The sequence below is a fragment of the Temnothorax americanus genome, unplaced genomic scaffold, assembly GCF_048541705.1.
Source record: "Temnothorax americanus isolate GAGA-0224 unplaced genomic scaffold, ASM4854170v1 Scaffold11, whole genome shotgun sequence".
Classification (NCBI taxonomy): Eukaryota; Metazoa; Arthropoda; class Insecta; order Hymenoptera; family Formicidae; genus Temnothorax; species Temnothorax americanus.
The window spans coordinates 993,295-1,016,422 of NW_027509242.1; the positions used below are offsets into that span (position 1 = coordinate 993,295).

The 23,128-nt window shown below is 47.6% G+C and overlaps 2 protein-coding genes across 12 annotated transcripts in view; one reads left to right on the forward strand and one right to left on the reverse strand.

The window, feature by feature from the left end:
* The window catches only part of LOC143907124 (uncharacterized), a 63,910-nt gene that overhangs the window by 5,119 nt on the left and 35,663 nt on the right, over nt 1-23,128 (reverse strand). For 8 of the 11 annotated variants that reach the window (XM_077423667.1, XM_077423659.1, XM_077423671.1 and 5 more), the window contains 5 exons: nt 17,733-17,864; nt 11,350-13,126; nt 10,975-11,137; nt 10,655-10,858; nt 51-168 (listed from right to left, as the gene is read on the reverse strand). In XM_077423667.1, coding sequence (XP_077279793.1) covers nt 51-168; nt 10,655-10,858; nt 10,975-11,137; nt 11,350-13,126; nt 17,733-17,864 — 2,394 coding nt within the window. Of the gene's footprint in view, nt 1-50; nt 169-10,654; nt 10,859-10,974; nt 11,138-11,349; nt 13,127-14,404; nt 15,350-17,732; nt 17,865-20,572; nt 20,631-21,189; nt 21,567-23,128 lie in introns of those variants that run through there. The other 3 variants (XM_077423684.1, XM_077423677.1, XM_077423691.1) reach the window with 3 other exon arrangements.
* Nucleotides 21,669-22,680, forward strand: L(3)87df (cytochrome c oxidase assembly factor COX20 lethal (3) 87Df). Its single transcript, XM_077423878.1, has one exon. It carries the CDS (start codon nt 21,860-21,862, stop codon nt 22,190-22,192), a length of 333 nt encoding a protein of 110 aa, XP_077280004.1. The 5' UTR covers nt 21,669-21,859; the 3' UTR covers nt 22,193-22,680.

Here is a 23,128-nt window from a genome sequence, read left to right on the forward strand (position 1 = left end):
AATCGCGTCCGATAAATCGAGTTTGATTTGAGCGCAGGATCGTGACTTACGCTTCCCGACGTTCTCATAGGACTAGAAACTTGACGGTTTCGCACGTCGTCTAACGAACGCGGCGATTCCGTTCCCGATCTGCTGCGTAACAGCCTTGACATCCTGTCACTTCCGATTCTGAAACAAGAACAGCGAAATCCCATGTACTTTCACGCGTTTTATCATAATCGCCGGAATTCTCCTTGAACCGCAGCTCTAGGAGGGATGGGAGCTCTACAACTTCTGTGGGGGAAGAGTCGGTGCTTCAGCAATTATATACCGAAATCCTAAAAATGGTCTGCTATAGCTACGCAGAGACGTACCTGTTCAATTAATTCGTTATCTTCATCTATCCCATGCTATTCTCTATAAAATAGAATAAAAAGGAGCGTGACGATTTGACGGAACGGATAATAATTAATCGTGCCACATCTCGAAGAAATAAATTACATCTAGAAACGAGGATTGCACGTGTCGCACATAAATAACAAGCAGCGAGAGCTTTCTGCGAGCAAATGTAACCCAGCGGGGAGCCAACGGGAAGTAGCGTATTCGCGCATTATCAGAATTCTCATCGCACAGTCACGCTATCCAAATGAAAAAAGAAAACGAGCGTGCGCGGCACCTAATCTTCCGCGCTTCCTCGGCGCTATCTCGCATCTCTCCTACGCTACTCGGAAACATCTGAGGGAAGAGCCTAAGCTCTTCCCAAAGGGAGAGGCAGAGTGTGAGAGGCACTACCTTCCGGGACTATTCTTGGCTCGCGAGGAGGCCGCGGCAGAGGAGGAGGCGGCGGCGGCGGAGGTGGCCGTGACGCCGATGCCCGTGGAGATGATCCGGCCGTTGCTCGGCGCCTTGGGTTGCCGCGGTGGCGGCGATCCGTTCGTGGGCGTCGAGCTCTCGGACGAGAGGCCGGAGTCGTCGCGTCCATCCTCGGCTCCGCCGCCGGTGCCGTTCTCCAGGCTCGCGGGGACGCGGACGCGCGTCGGCAGGCCGGTGATGCGCCTCCGGGCGCCCTTCGACGCCTCGGTCGACGAGGTGGCCATCCTCGGCCCGGTTTCCTCAACCGGATCGTCCGTCACCTCCTGGCGATCGCGCGTGGGTCATTGGCCGCCGTCCACCCTTCCCGGGGAGCTCTCGATGTTGGCTCGAGTAAGAACGGGAGTTGGTTTCCTCGCGGGGGATATCCTCGAGAGCGGTCGCGTTTATCGTATCGCTAAACGTGACGGTCCGCCGCTCCGGTCAGCTTCATCCGCAGGAACGGGACAATGTAAACAGAGGATGGAGCGCACGGACGGGCATATTTAGCCGGGACGGGACGGAATGCGTCGCGGTTTTACCGTCGACGGGGGGGCAAGAAGAAGGAGAGAACACGCGGCAGGGTCAGAATGTCAGAAGCGAAGTGCCAAGTGCCATGCCTCCGCGACGATGAGTAATTCGGCAGACACGCGGTTGCCGCGATCACTTTCCCGAGACGCGAATTACGCGTGTGCGTTTCGCAATCCTCGCGCGAAGTCACGCGCTTGAGCGGTTCCTCTGATGTACGAGGGGGTATGCCCGCTCGCCGATGACGCTCGCGAATAAAGCTGCAACGGAACAACGAAACCCGTAAAACGTAAACGGAAACCTGGACTGACCTGGACTCGACGGACAGGTGAACGGGGAGAAAAAGGCCGCGGGACTCTCGCGCGGGAGCGGGAGGGAGGAAAAGAAAAATAGAAATCCAGCGAGCGTGATACACGGATCGCGATCTAGATCGCCGCTCGGGTAGCGGTAACGCAATATTTTGCGGGTTGACTAACGAGGCTTTTTTTCCCCTCTCCTTTCGCGTCGCGCCGCAGGTTATTTGCGCTGTAAATTATCGAACGCGGTATAGTTAAGCGCCTGAAAATTACGCCTCTGTTTAATTAGTTTCTCGAAACGAGGATAATTTATTTATCTCGCCGTATCCCCCCCCGCTCTCCCTCCCGTAATTTATCGCGTCTCTCCGACGTAATTCCGCCGCCGTAATTCGCTCGTTAGCGCTTCCACTCTCGTCTCTCTTTTTTTCTCCACTTCATTTTCATAACAATCGCAGACACGGACTCGGAAGGAGTTGAGTCATTCCGCCGAGTGAAAGTTATCCTATACCGAAATCTCTGCCGGAGTGGCTGCTATTTTTCTGCTAGAGTGCACGTTTCAACGAACTGAACGATTACCGAACCGAGTGTACAATAATTATTTTATATCTCTTTGTTTCTTTTAAAAAATCCGAATATGTTGCTCTTTCAATAGATCCATAGTTAATCATGTTTACTTATTCCAGGAGGAAATCAAGCTGTCCTGTCACGAGCTAAATTAATCGAAGCTTTCGCGCGCGGCGCAATTTCGGCATATCTCTAAAACGGACCGGGGGAGTTTTTGTTAATCCGCTTAATCGATTTATCCCTGGAGAGACTCGGAGAGTTTATAAATATTTAACGCGACTATTAATAAACTGCGAATCTTAATGCCACGCGGTTAAATATATACGACCGCGGCCTCGCGGCGGCATAACGCGGCACACCTTCGTCGTATCGTCGCGCTATCCTGGACTGTAAAGATTCACGTGACAGCGACGACGCTGCTGGGGGGAGAGGCGATAAGGGCCGAGAACACGGCACGGAAAAACGGCGTCGCGAACAAAGGAAGAGGGGACCGAGCTTCGCCTTTTCTCTACCTGGACTTGGCCGAACACTCAACGTCACGCTACGTCCCCTCGCATAATTCGCGGCAGGCCGGGATCAAGGATTCGCGCTTCCCGGCCGCGGCACCGCGAAACGAGAGCTCCCGCGACTGTCCCACGACCCACTGGATCACGCGCACAGACACACACACGTGCACGCACGTCAAGCGGATTGTTTTCGGAGCGGAGACCCGGTTCGCGCGTCGCGCGAGGCGTCCGCTCGCTAAGACGTCGTATCTAGGAGCGGACGGTCTCCTCCTCGTCGTCGTCGTCGTCGAAGAGGGACTCCCTCGCGAGCGCGACGACGCCACACGAGGAAAGCCCCCCGTGAGCGAGAGATTCGACGGCGTTCCGAGGGGGGGGCCGCGACGCCGGACTCCGGAGTGACCTGCGGCGGTCACCGGCAGGTAGACACGGAATCAGGATCACGAAGGATAACCCTTCGGCGAGGGGACGTACACCGGGAACGCGTGCGCACCTCGCACTACGGCGACGAGCCGCGGTTCGATATCGTCGCGGTGCACTACGAGCAGAGAGGAGAAAGAGAAGTCGGAGAGAGAGGTAGGGAAGAACGGTATAGGGGGGAACAGCTCGGGGAACAGCTGCAGACAGCGGGGAGGAGACGAGCGCAAGGACGGTGGGGGTGATAATGCAAAAAGCTGCGGGAACTATCGCGATACCGGAGTTACAACGATACCGATCTTCCCCGTGGGATACCTTGACTTCCAAACTCGTCGTCGAAAGTTTTCCGACTTCCTTTTTCTTATTCCTGGATGTATCGTTTTGCGCTTATTATACACTTTGACGTTTGAGAAGTGAACTTTCATTTTCCAATTTTGGGATTTCATAGAGAATATCACCACGCTGTTAAGTATTAAAAGATAAAATTTAAACCAATATCTTGAGTCAAATAATATTTATTACTAACCAGTAACCACCATGTGTATCGAAATTTATTATTTTAACTCGATTGGTTTAATTAACTCGACAACATATTGAGTAGGAGCAGTGGCGCTTTATAGGAACGGTTAAAAATAACTCAAATTGAGTATAATTTGACACTAATCAGTGCAGGAATTTGCTACAGATAGATTTACTGTGAGAAGCGTAAAGAAATTAACGCGATAAAGGAGTAATAAATTATTAAATCCATGCTATTCTCGTCCAACTCAATTAGGTGCGACGCAATGAATATTCCATCAACTGTCAGTCCTAATTGGACAGCCGTGATCTGCTAAAATTAATGTTAGCTAGGTCAATGACTAGCTCCACTTGAGGCAGTAAATAGCTTTTCGATGTACAGAAAATTGACTTGTATAATTAAATCGATGTTGTCGTATGACATATACATATAATTAAGAAATAATACGACATGACCTGGTCAGACAACATCGATTTAATATACAAATAAATTTCGTGACTCAAGTGCCCGGTCATCAACTAAATACGATATCGAGAAAACGTCGACAGATATTTCCGCTCGTTAAAACACGGTTTCGTTTCAACAGAATCCCAGAAAGTCCACCTTTTTGTCGAGAAAGCAATTTATGAACCGACTGAAAATAAGAACCCGTCTTCGGCGAGGTAAACGATCGATACTCCTGCAGCCGCCCGTTCCTTGGCCCTTAAAACCACGGTCTACAGCCGTCGCATCGTCTACCCTCCTCGCCACTCTCTCGCCCCTTCGACCCCTGGCACGATTTTCCGCCGACTTGGCTCCGGTTGGCGAGAAGCTGGGATTTATGAGGCTCCGCAAGGTTTTTCGTTCCCGACGGTGAGCACCGCGCGCTTCTCGGTTCTCTCGCGAGCAGTCTACCGGAATCCTCGCACCCTCGGGGAATTCCTCTCTTTCCCTTTCGTCGAGCATCCGCTGAGTCTTTGCCGTCTGCTCACGTTCCGCGATAAACGCCACGGATAACGAAGGGCCGATCTCGCAATGCCTTCCAAGACGTTTTCAGTACTATTGTTCGTTTTTTATACGCGAACGTTTATCGTTACCGTAAATTCATTTGGCTAATTCATTTGGAAGCGGCGATATAAAGGGACAGATTTATTCGCACTTTCCTCGATTTATTTAGCAGCCTTGGAATATGCAAACGACTCGATCGAGGATCATCGGCGGCGCTATTTACCGTCGTCGACCGCGGTTAGTTATCGCTGAGAGAGGTTTTGGTAAATAGACCGAAAGAGTTCACCGTTACGCAGTAGAACCGCGCGAGGAAGTTACATCGTGTAAGTCGTTTACGCTACGGCGAGCGCGACTTATCCGAGAGAGCAATACCTTTGAAAATGAAAATTGCTATATACATGCTCGCCTGTGTCTCTTCGAGAAGGAATTATATCGTTGTCGTATGGCGCTTCTACAAGACACGAACTGTTCCATCGGAACACGAAGGGAGAAAATCAAAGAAATAGATCGGATCATCTCGCGGGGCCTATTAGAGCCTATTCTTTCTTTTTTTCCATTGTCGAGCAACGCTTCTCTTTAAGAGCGTATAAACGCGAGAAAAAATTCAAAAGCACTGGAAGATCCGCGCCAACGACGAAGGAGGAGCAGAAAAATACCGTCCCGCGGCTAAACTGGTAACGCTCTGATTAACGAGGAAATCGCACCGTTTGGCTCTCGGCCCTCGACGTCTTCGACGATGTCGCGCCGATCGACTTCCGCGGTTACCTTTGGATTCTCTGCGTACAAACGAAGGCGGAAACGCAATTGATCCGCCAATATCGATCCAACCCCACGTTCCGTTCATCTTTCAACCTTGAACGAGCACCGACGCCGCTGTATTCGGTCGTCCACGTGGGTACGAGTCCGTCATACCCGGGGAAACCGGTTTACACGATTGAGCAAATTAAACCGCGGTCTTTTCTTTTTTTTATGCAACAGCCAAGGTCGCAGCAGAAACTGGCTCCCAGTTAACGTTAGCAACCCTCCGACTGACCCAAATCCAATCTCCGTAACTGGGTGGTCTTCAGGTCTAAATACCTATTAAATCTCGTTTCCGCACCGCGGATGGAGATGAAATGAAAAAAAGAAAAAACAAGTAGTCCCACGAGAGAAAGTGTGTTTAATAATGTGTGTTTTAATAATGCAATGGAGGAGATCGATATATATGCTTACAATAGTACGTATACGAGGAAGACAAAAGTACGATACACAGTCATGATTAAATGCCGTCGTATTTCCGTCTTCTAGAACTGGTCGGCGCCACACCGCACACTCTTTTCTCTCTTTCCCTCTCTTTCTCTCTCTCTCCCTTGCGTTGCCCATCCTTACAAATTACGGATACACTTGAGTACACGCTTGTGGATATAAATACTCGCGAATATAAGCGTAGACGGAAATATAGTTCGGCACGACGGCGGCCAATGTCGCTAATTCAATTTTAGAAAGGACCGATAAGTTCGCCCGAGGAGAGTGACTTTCTGGATATCGTTAGAGATACGTTGGATACTAGAATGCCGGTGTCGGCTCGCGCCGATCTCTTTTTGGCCGCAACGGGGAGTTCGGAAATATAAGAGTTCAAGCGTAGGTTCAAGCCAAAGAAGGTAAAGGGCAAATGCAAGAGAGGAGGGACTCTCTGCGCGAGGAAGAAGCGGGAGGAGGCCGCTTCAACGAGCTGCCGTTTAAAGCCCATCAAGATAGTAGCAATATATTTCTCGTAAGCACTATGCTAAGTATAAGTGTATGTACGTTGCGTTAATACGTGTCATCGTTGCGCGTCGGTAATCGCGGTACATTGCCATTTCTTTTCCCCGTTCCACAATCCAGTGTGGAACTTAAGCGCGTACCGTTGAGACAAGTATCTATATAAGCGCATCAGTCTGCTTTATTTTCTGGGGAGGGAATGAAATCCGCTTAAAGAAGGATCGAATTCACGATCGTATACGATCGTATTTCGCTCATGTTAGGAATCGAAGATACGAGATAACGGTATTTCCGCGTAGGGCAGGGAAGAAACACATTTCGTGGACGAGAGACTGAAGAGAACATGCATCTTTACTGTAACGGCGGATATCCAAAACCGAAAGATCGAAGACCGTTGACAGTCGCAAGCGATCGTAAAACTGATTGCTCCAAATTATTTATTTAAACTAACGGAATGCAATGTTATCACACGTAATTGTTAAACGCGTATCAGCTTAAAGTTGCATTGTTCTCTCCTTCACGGTAAATTCGAAGGAAGGCAAAAGAAGGAGGGAAGGGTAACGTTGAGTCGATTATACACCTAACAAGCTCTCTATAATGCCACGAGTATACGATTAATTAATAGCTATTTGGTAGCGGGTGTTAAAATGACTACCCTTTGCGCTACGTATCTGTAATACGTATTAAATAGTATCAATGGTTACCGTTTAAAAACGACGGCCGTTGGGAGGACTAGAATGAGGACTAGAATGCATCTACTCGGGATTGGGCATCGGAACCAGCGTTGAACCGCCGACGATTTTTGGAAGGACAATTTTGGAAGGACTTGGCCTGCTCGACCATCGTTATTGGAAAAATACGAAATTAGAAAAATAATCTCTATCACCCACGCCACCAGACGCGCTCGCTTAGTGCCGGGTACACCGCTAAGAGCCGCGCAAACTCCTCCGTACGGAGGATCGCTTTGCACTCAAGCGACTCCTCGCAGCATTGTAACCGGGACGCAGCGAGACGACTTTGTAAACGGCGAACGGTTTACACGTGTCGGCGGGTTACTCTCCGTTCGGCACTACGCTTCGACTACACCTCGATTATACTTGAGAGAATTGTATACTTTGCGATTGTAATAAGGACGCGCTGTAATCTCGAAAAAATTACCTGATGCCTTGTATCGTGAAATCACGTTAAGCTATACTTCTCTTAAGAAAAAAGAAAAGGAGTAAATTAACGAGACCGATCGATTCCGCGGGAGAACCTTTGAGGTAGCATCTTTTCCCATCTATGTTCGGCTTAAGAAATTGGGCGGGATGGGATAGCTGATTATGTTATTACTTGTATATATTAATATTTCTTCTTGGGAGAAATTAATACTCCTCTCTCGAAACAAAAAGGACACGTAACACAGCACAAGTTTTTAAAACGAATGATAATTACACGAAGTCTGTTAAAAGATTAGAAAAATATACCTACAGGTATTAACGTTACTGTAGAAAATTATTAGACTAGAGGACTTGCGCGTAAGAAAATGTACTTAGGTACATTAAGTAACAATTATCGCGATGCGATTATCCTTTAAAAATTTAAAAAAAGACTCATCGAACTATTCTAACTTTGGAATAAACTTGGAAACGCACTAAATATTGAAAAAACAACTTTTCACGCCATGTCACTCCCTTTTCTTTCATTTAGCCATACCCTAAGCAAAAGTCACAGACGCAGTATCATAGCCAGTCGCTAGATTTCCCAGTTGCAACACCACACATGTTATCGTTAACATCGCTCGGATTATCTCTCAATCATCCATTTCTTTTTCTCTCTCAATCTTGACAATATCTGTCTTTAAATCGTGAATGGTCGCGCCACGAGCATTATGTGGCAAGTAAAACATCGTTTTCTCCTCATTCTCTCTCCGCGATGAATTATTTCGTCTTGTCTCGCGAAACCCATACACCTTCCGACCACCAGCATCTCGAGAACCTTGCGACGAGTTCATTTTAATTTCTTTTATTCTTATTTTTTTTTCTTTTAACAAGACGCGACCATTCACGCGTTAAGTCCGCGTCCGTGTGTTATTATTACTGTGTCTCAGTAATCGGCTGCGTGCGGTTATCGGTTTTGCCTAGTCGACATTCAAAGGAGGACCGGCGGACCCCGCTCGCTAGTTAGGGTATGTCAGCTGGTAGTAGTCTCCACCCGCGGAGTCCTCATCGGGAATTTGCAATTGCTTCACCCGTTTTATTAGCGCGCTAGAACACAGAATACTGTCGCTGAATTGTGGCGTCTTCTGTGGCGGATGTGTGTGTGTGTGTGAGTATGTTTATTTGTTTCGTTTACTTTATATAAGCAAAGAGGAACGACGTATATATAACGTTTCGTACGTAAAGCTTCATAGGGAGGAATAAAACACGATTGGATACGCAAGAGTCCGACTGATACACATTACCGAGAATTCGTAATATTTTCATAAAGAGGAAAATTTTCCATTTTCGAAAATATCACGTACTAGCAGTGAATTAATGTACTCTTGTAAACGACTACATTTCTTCTCTATAGACCTACGTATATCGGCATTGTTCAATTTGCAGAAGGAAATATTTAATGCTATCTGGTTTTCTCTCTATACGACCGCACACATTGAGGCCTGCTAATGGTTATCACCGTTAATGAAGAGCAGAACGAAAACGGGCTGACGAAACAGACGAGTACGTGATGCCGCGTCTTGACGAAAGCTTCAAGAATGTCGATTAGGATCGGACGAGATCGAGGACAGGGATCAGGACGGGAATTCGATGGAGAGCAAGTCTAACATGTACTTCACAAGGTGCACACTTCTTTTCTCGTTCGCTGAGAAAGCTAAAAAAGAGTTGGCGATGTGAAAGAGAGTAGGCTGTTATGCGCGTGTGGCCATGACGTGCTCGAAACTTATACGCGTCTCGCGATCGTTATTGCGTGTGATATGGCGATCCGAAATGTTGCCTCTAAAATAACTTCATGCTCCGATACGGAAAATCGCTTCTCTCAATTAAGAGATAGAGCAGACGGAGCTTAACGCGTGCAATCTCCCCGCGCGATGTCCTTAATGATTTCTGCGATTCTTCGTTAAAGTTTAATATCGTTTCAGAATGCGGATTAAAATTGTAAAATTGCATATATATCATATCTACAATGGTACGTGGTGTGTATAGGATATGAAAACAATTAAAGGGATATATTGTATGACACTTCCTCTCCAAGACTCTTATTAAATTGTTATTCAACTAAGCGAAAATTAATCATATTGTAAAAAGAAAAAAGTCCGGGATATATTATAATATTGCGCGCAGTAAATTAAAAAACACGGATACCCAAGAGATACTGTCGAGTTTTTCAAGATATTGAAAGTTCAGAAAATGCAAAAGACGCAATTTTCCCTGAGATAAAAAACATCGGCTTTAATTAATACTAAAAATATATAAATGCTCCCACCTGCACATTTCCCATAACATATGACATTTTAACATTTAGTATTCACCTTTGCCGAATTTTTTGTACATGAAAGAAATGATATACAAAAGATTCGAAAGGTCATACTGATCGAAGTTTAAGAGTGTGGCTTATAGCTACGCTAGACACAGACAGCGGATATACATCAATTTAATGGTTGGGTGACACATCCTTTGTCTCCCTCCTTCGCACAGTATGCATACTTTATCGACTAGTGAACTATGTTACAGCATTCACCAGGTACTCTTTCAATTTTCCTACACTTACTGTTTCTAATTAAAGCTACAGTTTCTGCACTGTATCACAGTCTCTATTTGAGAACTTTGCTATAAAAGCGTTAAAATTAACGAAAATTGTGCATTCAAAGTTATAATTAATATTACGTAACTAGGAAAATAAAAATGATTGATGCAGGTATATACTAATGTACAGATTCGTTCATGACATAAAAAGAGCAGAACGATGTTGCAATTGCAATATCTAAGAAGCAATACAAAACGAAAAAGCACTACAAAAACGAAAATGAAATAATTGTACTTTACCGAATTTTATGTATATAAAATATAATAACATCGACGAGGAAGCAGTATTAGGTATTCCCTTACCCCGATCGGAGGGGAGGAACATCTTTACATAATCTACATATCATTTGCAAGTACGTTACGCGTTGTAAACCTGATCACGGTAACGTTTCGTTAATCATTCCCGAAGAAGCATCATGCATCACGAAGTTTTACGTTTCGACAGCAACGCAAGCATGAAGGGTAGCGAAAAATGCGAATACACACCCGGATTCGGTGGCGGCCTGGTTGTTATTGTTACCGGTCGCGCTGTTGACGGAATTATTGTTGGCGGAATTGGAATTCGCCTCCTCCATATGCGCGGTATTCAGCAACGAACTCCATTGCCTCATTACTTCCTCGCCCTGAGCTTCCAACTCGGAAATTATAGTGGCGTCATCGAGCTCGTGCAACGCGGGATTGGAATTTAATCTGAAAGAAAAAGGGAGACAGATGATAATAATTTGGTTCCACATAAAATAGTTTCATGGCAACGTTTAATTCTACAGCCGAGCTGGCTATTAAAAATTATATTGGTTAATGCTAACCGTTGCTGTTCCTCGTAGGAGCTCGCGTCGCTGCCGTCATAATCTAACATTAAATCATCCGAGGCGATGGATTCGCAGGGCGATAAAGTGTCCACGCTTCCCGTTCGATGCAAACGCTGTCCGTGATGAGGACTGTTTATTACCCCTTTAATGTGCACACCATCTGTAATGCAAATCACGTATACTGTCAATGATGAAATATTTGAATCAAATGTATCTATTAAAAGATATATATTAATTTTTAAGTATATTAAGACAGTAATTATTAGAATTCAATAAGAATTTAAATTTAGAATTCAATATAGTAACTTAGATCCGATACAATATATGCTTGGAGGTAGGAACTCCAAGAATAACATTGAAATCTGTACTCACTCATCTTAGAGCTTGTCTCGATCAGAGTGTGGCTATTCTCGGTTATTACTTGACCCCCCATAGCGGACTGCGTTTCGATTCTCGCCCTCGAGTTACTGTCGTCGAAGATCAGTCCGGGCTGATCCGCGATCTCATCGTCGAAGAACTCTCTACCCTCGGACAAGCTGAGCGAGTTGGAGGCATTCGTCGGCGTGCCTGGACCGTCGTCCTCAAGGGTGTTATCTGAACGTTCGTGCGCGTGTTCCTCGTCTCTCTTCGAGGGCTTTCCATCCGATTGAGTAATGCTGGCGGTAGGACTGTCGAACAGGCTGTCGACCGGCGAAGTCTCGTCGTCTATCAAAGTAGTTGCGGTAGCGGCGGCGGCAGCGAATGCCGGGTCCTCGATGGTAAGTAACACCGAACGTAGAGTATTCTTCGATGTTGCACCGCTCTTCGCGGTAGCGGTGATCGCCTGCGCGTGCTGAGCGACGATGGAGTTGGAACGCTGGTACTCGTCGCTGGAGCTTAACGAGTACTCGTCCGCCATGGCCTCGCCGTGACCGTACTCGGGATCGTCCGAGCTGGGCGGACTGAAGTCTGATTTGATGGACGGGACCTTCTCCGTGCGCGATCGATCCTTGTAGACCTTCTCCTCACTCAGACAACCTTCGTCGTAGCCTTCCGAAGACGTGGTGGACATTGACGCAGTCGAATCGGTGTATCTATTGTCCTTGTTGACGATTCGCTGGTATTGCGTGGCCCGCTCTCGCACAAAACCGGTATTCAGATTGACTGCAGTGGTGGCGAAAGATTTGGGTAGCGGAATCACCGAGATCTCCGTAACCGTGCTGTCGTCGTCACGGACATCTCTTACGTCAAAACTCTTGCCAGTTACCACCATACGCAGATTTCTCGGTCTGCCGACACCGCGTCTCCTCAGGGAACCGTCGTCCATGAAATCCATCGATCTGATCCTATCGTTGTCCTCCGGTCCGGTCGGCTGGCTGCTGACACCTGAGTCCTCAGTCACCGAGCCCTCCTTCGAACTGGACGAGCCCTTCGACGTGGATATCTTTCTGCTTTGATTTGCTGCGGTTTTGGCGATCTTGGAGTTTGAGTCGTTCACCCGCACGGCGTACTGCGGTAGCGGCAGATGACTGGTGTGTAGCGTATACCTGCTAATGGGTTCCGGAATGCCTGATACTCGTCTGTTCGCGTCTGCGTGTTGCGCCATCGAATTGCTACCGTAAGTCGCGTTATTTGATTGCAACAAGCGAGATTTCGCCGGCGCCGTCGTGCCGCACAAATGTTGCGGCACGTGCGCGACGACCCTGTTCGGCTGTTGCTGCTTGACAAAGTAGTTCTCTGATTGCTGCTGCTGTTGCTGTGGATATTGCTGCAGCTTTTCCTGATTGTAATGGCTGATGTTGTGGCTGTTACAAATGTCGCCGACCTTGTTCGTGAATCTCGCCTGCGGTTGTCGGTAGCCGAAGCGGTTCGTCCTGACGCCGACCCCGCTCGAGTCTTTCTTCGGCGGTGCTAGCCGTGGCGTCGACCGGCCGGATGACGAATTATGAATCACGTTGCTGTTATCGTCGTCCATCATCCGCCTGCGATCCTGCTCCGGGCCGGCCGACTTTGATCGTGGATGCAGCAGGCTCTTCTCGCTGGTGGTGCCGACGGCATAGTTCGTTATCGGCATCGGAATCCCACTGGCGGGTCGTCGCCGAAAGCCGAAGGACATCGCGGTGCCGCGCGTATGCGACGTGCCGCGTTTCGAAGAACCCCGTAGATCGCCCTGAAACGAGGATTCTTTGTTAGAAAAGTGAGATCCATCAGACAAGATGTCCATGTAAAAAAAAGCGAGGAATGCAAAACATGACGTAAACGTGAGAAAAAGACAAAACGCGACGTTGTAGAATGTAGAAGATAAAATTGGAGCAAATTAGATGCACACACATACACATCATTCTTATCTCAGAGATCTTTTATTTCTTTCGATACGTATCGCTTATTAGGAATGCAAAAAATCGTTCCGTTTATTACGAAGAAGGGTCATCATGGGTCTTCGCTAGAAGAAGATCGATATCCCGTCTAATTGAATTTCGACTAGATTGTGAACTTCGCTTTCAACCGATTATATATTATACATCTCGACCATCTGATCACAATTTCCCTTTTATCCTTTTACTCTTGATCCATATTCCGTTTCTTTCGAGTATCTACTTTATAGTATTAAGCTGCCAAGTGCGCGTCGACATCACACGCTCGTAGGGTTTCGGTTCGGGGCTTGTTCGACGAACCTTCTGCATGGTTCCCGGCTGCAACAATATTAATCGATATTCGCGTGCGAATTATATAACGGCGCGGTGCAGATAGCGCATCCCGCCGCGGATAAGATTCTCCGGAGCAATGTGCACGCGAGCACCGCATTGTCCATGATCGGAGACGACTACTGAGGAAGCCGTCCGAGAACCATCGTACAGCGCCCGCAACCCCGTTTGAACTCCAGAAATAGCGTAACCGCGGCCGGCAACCGGCGACAAATCTGGGACCGCGTTCGCGCCTCGTTATTCGCGAAGAGGCTCGAAACCCTAACTCTCGCCGCGTTCAACGCAGACAGTTTCGCGACAGCCGCAAATCGACCGCGAGGACGTCGTTCGGATGATCGCGCATGTGGTACACCGGAGTATGACGAATGTATAAAATCGTCGGGTGTAACTACGCCTGTAAAATTATGAAATTACAAATCCGAATCGAGTCGTTAAAGGTGTGTACAGAACTTTTTCGATCGTATCTATCAACTTTTCTGGCTAACCGATATCAAGAATCATTTTCAGTTTCAGAAGCAGGAATCGGGTATACCATAAAACCGTGAAACGTGAAACTGACTTTGATAAATAACAGAAAAACACGCAATCGAGAGGATCCTGATAAATGACACTCTGGCCGATGTTATCAACGACAATCCCCACCCGATTGTCACGCGCACTGCCACGGCACCTTCGAGCAGTTTCTCCGTGAAAAGAAGGAGATCCAAAGGGAAGGACGAGGTTCTGTCTCGGGCATCCCTTACCGCAACGTCGGTGTCCTTCTCGTTCTCCAACGAGTCGTCCTCACACCTGCTGCCGCACCGGTACTCCATGACGGGTGCTTTCGGGCCAATGTCAGCCGGTCGTCGATCGATCTCTCACGGGGATTGACGGCCGCCCACCGTCGCTTCACGTCGCCATGTCCCGAATATATATATTTTTAACCGGGGAACGCGTTCTCGTCGGAAGAGGCGCGCGAAGAGGACGGTAGAGAGCTCTCTTCGTGGTCCGTCACATCGTAAGGATGTCATACGACGGTGAGGGAACGTGTGACAGCGCACCGACGTCGTCTTCCGTCGTCGTCACCCCCGCGTACCTCGCTCTTCCTTCGTCTCGCTCGCTCCTTCGCGACTTCGGCCTCGTCGTGCGAGACTTGAAGAGCGAACGCGGGGATCGATCCGGCCGTCTGCGCCGGCGTCGCGACGCCGACGTGCATACGACGCAGCCAGGGGCTGATTTTGCGCCCACGTCCCGCGGCTTTCACCCGGGTATACAGGGTGTTCCTCGAGATGTGTTCAATCCATTCGGCTCGAATCTCGAAGGGGCTGTCCGTTTTCGTCAGTCAGGCGCACCCTGACTCGGACCAGGTTGAATCTAAGCGTCCAGAAACGATCTCTCGCGATCCATCCCCGCGCTCTTCCCGGCAGGGTTGAAGACCGAATCGATTTCACGTCCCGTGAAGAAGAGCGTCCCTGTCACCGATCGCTCTCATTCGGGACGCACCCTGTATACGGCTTGGATGATTCAACGACGCGTCAGAATGCGCGTCGATCGTGGCGCATCGTTATCAGCAGGAGTTCGCAGCACGATGACGATTACGCGAAACCGACGAAGCGAAGCGATTTCGTTCGCGCAAACGGCTTTAACGACTTCATCGGGAAGAATTACGAGAATCACATTAATCTAGCACGAGTCAATCTGAATCAAGAAACAAAGATTTAAGCCAGGCTATTTGATTACGTAACGCTAAGTCTATAGAAGCTAATATTCATTTTTATATTACGTTAGATCTGTTAATTTGTAATCCTCTTCATATCATACCTGTTTAAATTGTAATTCACGCATTTTCTTTGTTTAAATTATTTTGAAAAAGTGTACAGTCGAAACATCCACAATGTTTTGTCTAACATTTGAGATAAATTATAGAATAATTTAACGGTAACATTCTTTATTGCTCGTATTTCAGCATTGGATTATCTTATATTGTTTTTTTTCTATGAAAGTTACTTATCTTATGACGAAAGAAAGATGCAATCAGTGGATCGATATGATAAAGGTTTCCTAGTAAACTCGAATTTCATTTTATCATCTTTTTTTTCCAAACTAAGATCTTTGTAATCGATTTTGCTGATAAGGGAGAGGCCTTTGCGCTTTGCGTCGCGATAACGCCACGGACAAAGGAGGCTTCGTGGACAGACGCAAAAATCCAGGCGATCGAAATAAATCGAACGAACTTCCTCGTCCGCGTAGTTCATCAAAACTCTCGCGCGCAAACCGTTTCACCGAAGAAAAAGAGGCGCTTCCGTTCTGGACGTAGACATCTCGGAGGAGATCTGCCGTCAAAAACGCCAGCCTCTAATGGGAGGACATCGGGGAAACAATGGAAAGAAGCGGCATTCGATCCGGCGTGTGATCACGCCGCGTGCGAATCGGCACGACCGTGCGCGGGAAAGCGAGGCAAGGCGAGGAGAAAAAACAATGGGGAGAAAAGACGGAGAGTTCTCTCCGCGATTTCTCCTTCTTCGCACCTGAACCGTGCACGCGCCAGTCGCGCCGAGTTCTCTCCGCGGGGCGTCCTCCAGCCTCACCGCACCGGTTTCCGGCGCGGGGCTGCCGTGGAACACCGGCACGCGTGACGCGTGACGATGAACAATGGAAAGCACATGTACGTCGTCGTCGGCCGAAACGAGATCGGCCGCGCGAATCGCGCGGCGTATCTCCAGAACGAGCGCTCAAGTTCTCACAAGGGACACGAGGGTCCTGTTAAGAGAACGAAAGCCGGCGACGATGAATGAACGCCAACGGACAATCCGCGTGCGTAAAGAATTTTAAGGAGTTGAATGCTAAAATTCGAGCTAATTAACTTGATTTCGTCGGGACGCGAAGAGACGCGGAGTCGACTCTTCGGCATTTACAGATTATTTTTAAAACCGCGCACTTTCGCAAACAATAAATTCGAATATGCGAAGATATTTCCTACAAGACTATAATATTTATATTTATACGCCAGTGCGTCGAGCACTGAACAAGGTAGAGCGAGTCTACGATGGCGAGGCAACGGTAATCACTGTTAAAGCGATTCGTTTCATCACGTCACGTCCGTTCCACGATAATTAATTCGTCGCGATTCGCGCATGAGAAAGTTAACGCGTGCCGCGAAAGTGGAGATCGGCATAACTTACAGGATACATTGAGATACGTTCGACAGTCGAACTTTTCTTAGATTAATTGTTAGTGGAGGCATTCGAGCGTGCGAGCGATTACGCGGTCTTGCTTATCTGCAAATCGTATACATCGAAAGTGTAGACTTCAACATCGCGAATAATCGCCCGAAGGAAGATTCGATAATAACAAATGTAATATCTGCTATCGTCGAAACCAAGCTCGAGAACATTTCGATCGCGCTGAATAAAATTGGCGCTCTTACGTCCGTTTCTTCCAATGCCGATTAACTTTAATCTCAATTTAACTTACTTTCTAGTTGTATAAAGAATTGGAAAAAAAAGACAAAAGTAAGTTAAACCGAGATTAAAATTAATCTGCATTGATGGAAATGGACATTGTGGATGCGGAAAGGTAGCAAGAATTATTCAACGCGATACTCGGTCGCGCGTCGCCGAGCTTCATTTTTACAGAAAGGAACAGAACGATCGTCGCACGAGGCGTTTGGCGACACGCGGACACGGCAGACACGCGCGAATGATCTATTCGCGGGTGAGGCGCGATCCCGGTGCGGGTGGAATCGCGTTTGAGAAAGGGCGTTGAACCTCAACGTGGCCTTCAGCTTAGTCGCCCGCGCAATCAGCTGGATTTTCCGCTACACGCCGCGCGTACATCCGAGTATACCTATATACACGCGATACTTGGCATTAGTGCACATACACAGACATACATACATACATAGATACGCGATCCCTCGTGGATATATCGCGTAAATGCAATAACGGCAACAGCCATCAGGGACACGCTCGACGTCGACTCGATGAACGCGGACCTTGAAGTTCAACGTCCATCGACGGTACAGTCGACGCTTTTATCATTTGAAGCTCTACTATGACGATATCGCGCAGATATAGAGACAGTGAAGCTTACCCGTTTCTGGGCCTTGTCCATGATACGGTACGAGGGCGAGTTGTGATGACCGGATGCTGCGACGACGGCGCCCGCCTTACGAGACACGCATTGCCCCATATAGATCCGCCAACCTTGTCCCGGCACCGAACGCTGTTCGCATGAAAATATGCATTAGCAAAAGTACGAGGAGTCTGTAAATACGCGTTCGTGCGCTTACGCTAATTGTTAAAGCCGTTTAGAAGAGAGCACGTTTAAAGTCGAAGAGACCAAGATAGGTAATACCCGTGTAAATTAGTATAGGCGAGAGCTTTTCCGTTAACACGTTGTTACACGCCCGCATATCGTCGCCGACGACACGGAAGGAGTTAAACGTTAAACTATGCGCGCGGCGTAACAGTCCTCATCCAGATTGCACCTGCCTTTCCATTCACATTCATTAATATTTCATTTCGCGGTCGACCAACGACGCGAAGAATCCTCGTTCGATGGTATCGAACGGAGCGAAAATCATTAAGAGAAAAGAAAGTACAGTCAGCAGAGGGATATGCAGTCAAGGTAGTACCAAGGAGTAGAGACAAAGTACCGCCACCAGAAGTAACATGTAAGTCTGGGAAAAGTTCCGCGCTGATCGATACGTAAAAAGCCTATTTTCTCGGTCGAAAGGAGAAAATGTGCGATTTAACCAGAGACACCGGTCGAGGTACATCATCCATGATTACCTTTCGCGTTACGGCACCGGTTCTCAATCTTGCGGGTCACGAACTCGCGTCCCCATATTAGATACGCCTGACGCAGTATTGCGTTACATACAGAGTGTCCTGAAGAGGAGACATTAGCGAAGCCTCCGAGAAAAAAAAAAATAAAACTTTTGCTCGGTACTCGAAATCCTTTGCGGCACTAAAGGGATCTGCGTAAGAATGTTTAAAAAGAAAATCGGGCAAAAAGAAATATTTAAAATAGAAAACAGACGTTCGGTATATCATGGCAAGATAAAAATCCATAAGGGACGTGAACGCTAAATTCGGAAAATAGGACGCGGATTTTAAAGACCCGAGTCTCTCGAGCGTCGCTCTCCTCGAAAATTCGACACAGATCGAACGGAGATGGGTATTGACCCACAAGCGCGGAACGTGATAGCAATGACTCACCGAACATTCAATCTCTCGCAAAATGAATATCATGAATACCGTTACGTATATATGTGTTTTATATATATGTAAAATTAATATATAAAATGTGAAAAATATATATATACATTTAAATATATATATATATATACATACATTTTTTTTAAATTTTATATATTTTTTATATATATACTTTTATATATTATATATAGCATAAATGTATATTTAAATTAGCTAATTTTTAATACAAAAATGTTGAGGGCGATTATCTGTGCTTAGCTTCCTTCGCACGTGAATGATTTCTTGAAGTAACAGACACCCGGCATCGTCCAAGCCTACCGACTTCGAAAACCGCGTGTATCGTAGGTCGAGCGCCCGAGGAATTTTATTCGAAATGCATCGCATATAGATGGTGAAAGGTGACCGGTGTGCTACGATCTCCAAATGTAGGACAATAAATGGCACTGGCCCGATTTGTCGTAGAGAGCATTGCGGATTACATTATCTTGCACATCGCGCGGTAACGTCGCGGCGGGAACGCCGAATAAAGAAGAATAATTCTAACAATTCGAAGAGGTCCCAGGATTCGAGGGAAAGGGGTCCAGAGATACGGATGCGTAAAAACTTAAGATAGCGTGAAATATATAACGACATCATCCAAACCTAATGTAAAATAGGTACATAATTATGGGGACTGTCTCGTTTCGTCCTCTTCAAATCGATTGACTCTATTACTCTATTATATTGACGTAGAAAATCCATCTCTCCATTAATTTCCGCAAGTCAAAGCTCTTTATGTAAATAAAGAGGATCGAAAGATTTCACCCTGGACGAGACGATTACCGAAGCGTACTGTTTTTACCTTGATCTCGAGGAATTTTGTTTTTTTCGCGTCATTCGGTAAGATATCGCAAAAAACCTTCGGTGCGACAACCTGACGACTCGAAGCGTTTTTGATTTACCGTACGGAGCGACGGGCAGGCGATCGCGCGTTTGCATCGCGGCCGGTGCCATGCCTCTCGCGGTGCGCCGTAAACGTATGGAATCCGACCTTTCTTGAGCCCGCGTCGTTCGGCTCTCGCGCGCGAATTCTCCGCTTACCTACCGTTAGCGCGAAACGGCCACCGCGAGGTAGGTACCTCCGAGAGAGGTGCCTCCGCAGGTGCGGGCAGGCTCCCCTTAATCGACGCGACGTTTTTTCATTACGTTATTCCCTCCGACAAAAACGAGCGTGACCGTCGCAAAAAAAAAAAAAAAGTCGCGGAGAAACTTACGCGCGAACGGGACGATAATCGCCCGTTGACTCGAGACTCGGGTCGTTTACTTCGCGTTACTTGCCGATTCTTCGGCTTGTGTAATGGCCTCGCAGAAAAACGTGGGACGAATCGTCATCCGTAACGTTGGACTCTGGGATCCTGGGAATCTTCGGATCGTACGAATCTTTCTCTCGGGGATTCCGAGAATTCCTTCCTCGATTTCGCGAATTCCTCTCCACGGATCTTCGAATCTCAACTTGTTCCGTCCGTGAACGAAGCAATATTTTCCACGGAGATCGAAAGTAAACGGAGCAGAAGAAGACAGAGAGAGAGAGAGAGAGAGAGAGAGAGCGAGATGTGGTTAGTGGTGCGAAGAAATAAACGTGCACGCGCCTCTCCCCCTTCCCGCGGATTAGAAGCATATGCGGGTTCCTGGATGATGGTATCAACCGCGTCTCCGCGATTCCTTACTCACAGAAACGAAAATCCCTGCGGTTTTATGCCTGGCCTGCCGTAGAGTAATCTCGAATACACTGGAAAAAAATCAAGACGCGCACCTTCATGCGAGGGTCACAGAACTCACGCCGCCTTCCGGCGCGTTCTTCCGCGCGGAAGCGAATCTTGTCGTCGGGGGACAAGGGTGGTTTCCGACGGAAGAGTATCAGAATCGAAACGTGACGCGCGTGTACTCCGAAATCATACGTCTGATCTACGCCCCGGCGATCTATATCCCGGCGAGTGACAGCGGACGAACCAACGTTGTTGTCACCGCGCGCGCGGTCTTATCTCCTCGCTATCAATCACCATCTTTCGGCGGCTCGGCAGCCTCCGTGACGTAACGCGCCGTTGAACGTACGTGTACACACGTCACGTTTATTTACGTGACTCGGATTAATTTGCACGCGGCCGGCCGTCTCTCGAAATCGGATTCGCGCGATCTCCGAAATCGTTCGCGAGCATCGACGTTATTCCCCCCCCCCCCTACGCCCCGTTTGTTTTCGCGGGTAAGGTTAAGGGACACCGCGATCGACCCGCATCGCGGTGCCCCCTTGGGCCAGGGGGGGGGGATGATTCTTAAATTACGATTCTTACCTCTTCCGCAGCTGAATCTCCCGGGTGAGTCGCGCGGATACGTGGTACACATCGTAGGAACTGAACGCGGGGTAGGGGAGGAGCACCTACGAGCAGCGACGCACGAGTGACCGTGCGTGCATGTCACCGCGATTTGCACAATCCGGACTGATGACGACGGGTGTCCTGAGTGCTCTCTTCTGAGTTTCGGAGTAAACACGACTCGCGCCTTCGCCTTCGCGGCGACGTGTGAACTGTAAACGAGAGAATCTTCCTCTCTCTCTCTCTCTCTCTCTCTCTCTCACGCTTCTCGTAACGTCAAACGTTCACGAACGGGCCGCGTTCCTCGCGCGAGCGATCGCGTACCGAACGTGCGCACGGAACGGGATTGAAAGCCGAGCGGGCGAGCGCCGAGTTGAGCCGAGTCAGCCGAGCCGAGCCGCGCCGCACCACCTGTCACTCGATAGCACGGAACATGCGTCGTGCCGGTCGTGCGACGTCATCCCGTCCCGCGAGCCGCCGCCGAATCAGCTCCGATTCGCGAAGGGACGCAAAGTGTAGAGAGTGCCAGAGAGTGCGACTGCAAGTGGAAGCAACAACGACTGGTTAGGTTAACCTTACTTTGCGCCTTCCTCGCGGAGGAGTTACGTAAAAGCGTTTATATTAATAAACGACTAACAAGAGGCACGCGATGGACGTCGGAAATGCGGAGGACGATCGGTCCAAGGCGGTGATGCTGTTTGGCCGAGACATCAGGAAGATTCCCTGCTTCAAGCAGAGCATGCTGTCCGGCATCTACGGCGGCCTCGCGGCCGGCCTGGCCACCTTCGTGTTCACGAGTCGCGTGAAGCTGTCGACGAACGTGGCCCTGGGCTCCTACATGGGCGTCGTCGTGGTCTACTGGTGCTACTGTCGATACAATTACGTGGTGCAAAAGCACGCTTTGCAGGACCTGCAAAATGTCCTTCAGCGAGCGTCGGTCGGCAGCACGGAGGAGATCAAGGAAGTCGCTCAGAAGCGTTAGAAAAAGCTGATCGACGCCTAAAAATAGTTGCTCGATCGCTAAAAACATTCAAAATAATGTACGACGACGATAAATATATTTATATGCAAACAACGTGTTGCGATCGTATAGTGCAAATATGATGTAATATAAATAAGATTGTTGTAGTATTTGTGTAAAATGTATGCAAAAGGATGCCTGAAGAATGTCTGTTATCTTTAATTTTTTAAACTGTGTATATAACATTTGCGCATTAATTTGATATCTGTGAGATAGATGGTTGGATTGTGTAAAATGTAGTATCCAAACGTCGAAAGATACGAACTCATAAATTTCAGTGTTACATGGGTGTAATTGTGATAATTTAGTTATTGCGCGACTATACAGTTGCATTATATTTTAGCTAATTAAGAGCGTTACATCGTTACAAAATAATTGTTTTCGAACAATGTATTCGATGCGATACACGAAATTGTATAACTGTGTAATAAAATTATTTTTCAAACGTATATATTTAATTTTTCCCGCACTCTGTGCACGATCGCGTTATTGAACGCCTAATAACAAAAGCTATCAATTTTATATGATGTACGATTTTTCATGAATTATAAAAATTTCTACGTCTACTACGAGACGACACGTCCGATAAATGCTTTCCATTAATATATTTTAATGCGAATTTCCGTAAGCTCCCTGATTGTTTACATGTAAAACGTAAATAATCTGTAAAGTGACCTCTCTGAGGATCTCGCGAGTACGAGTGAAATTATTTCCTATAGCAGTACGATACAGTGTCTTCGGAGCTGCGATTGCAATATAACGTGTACTTATGGACAATGCGTGGATTTAATAAACCTAACATCTCAATTCGACTAAAAATCTGTACGAAATAAGAGGCAGATTTCAGACAGTAGCTATAATGTCGCAGAACGACACGAGTGACGATGAAACTGGCCC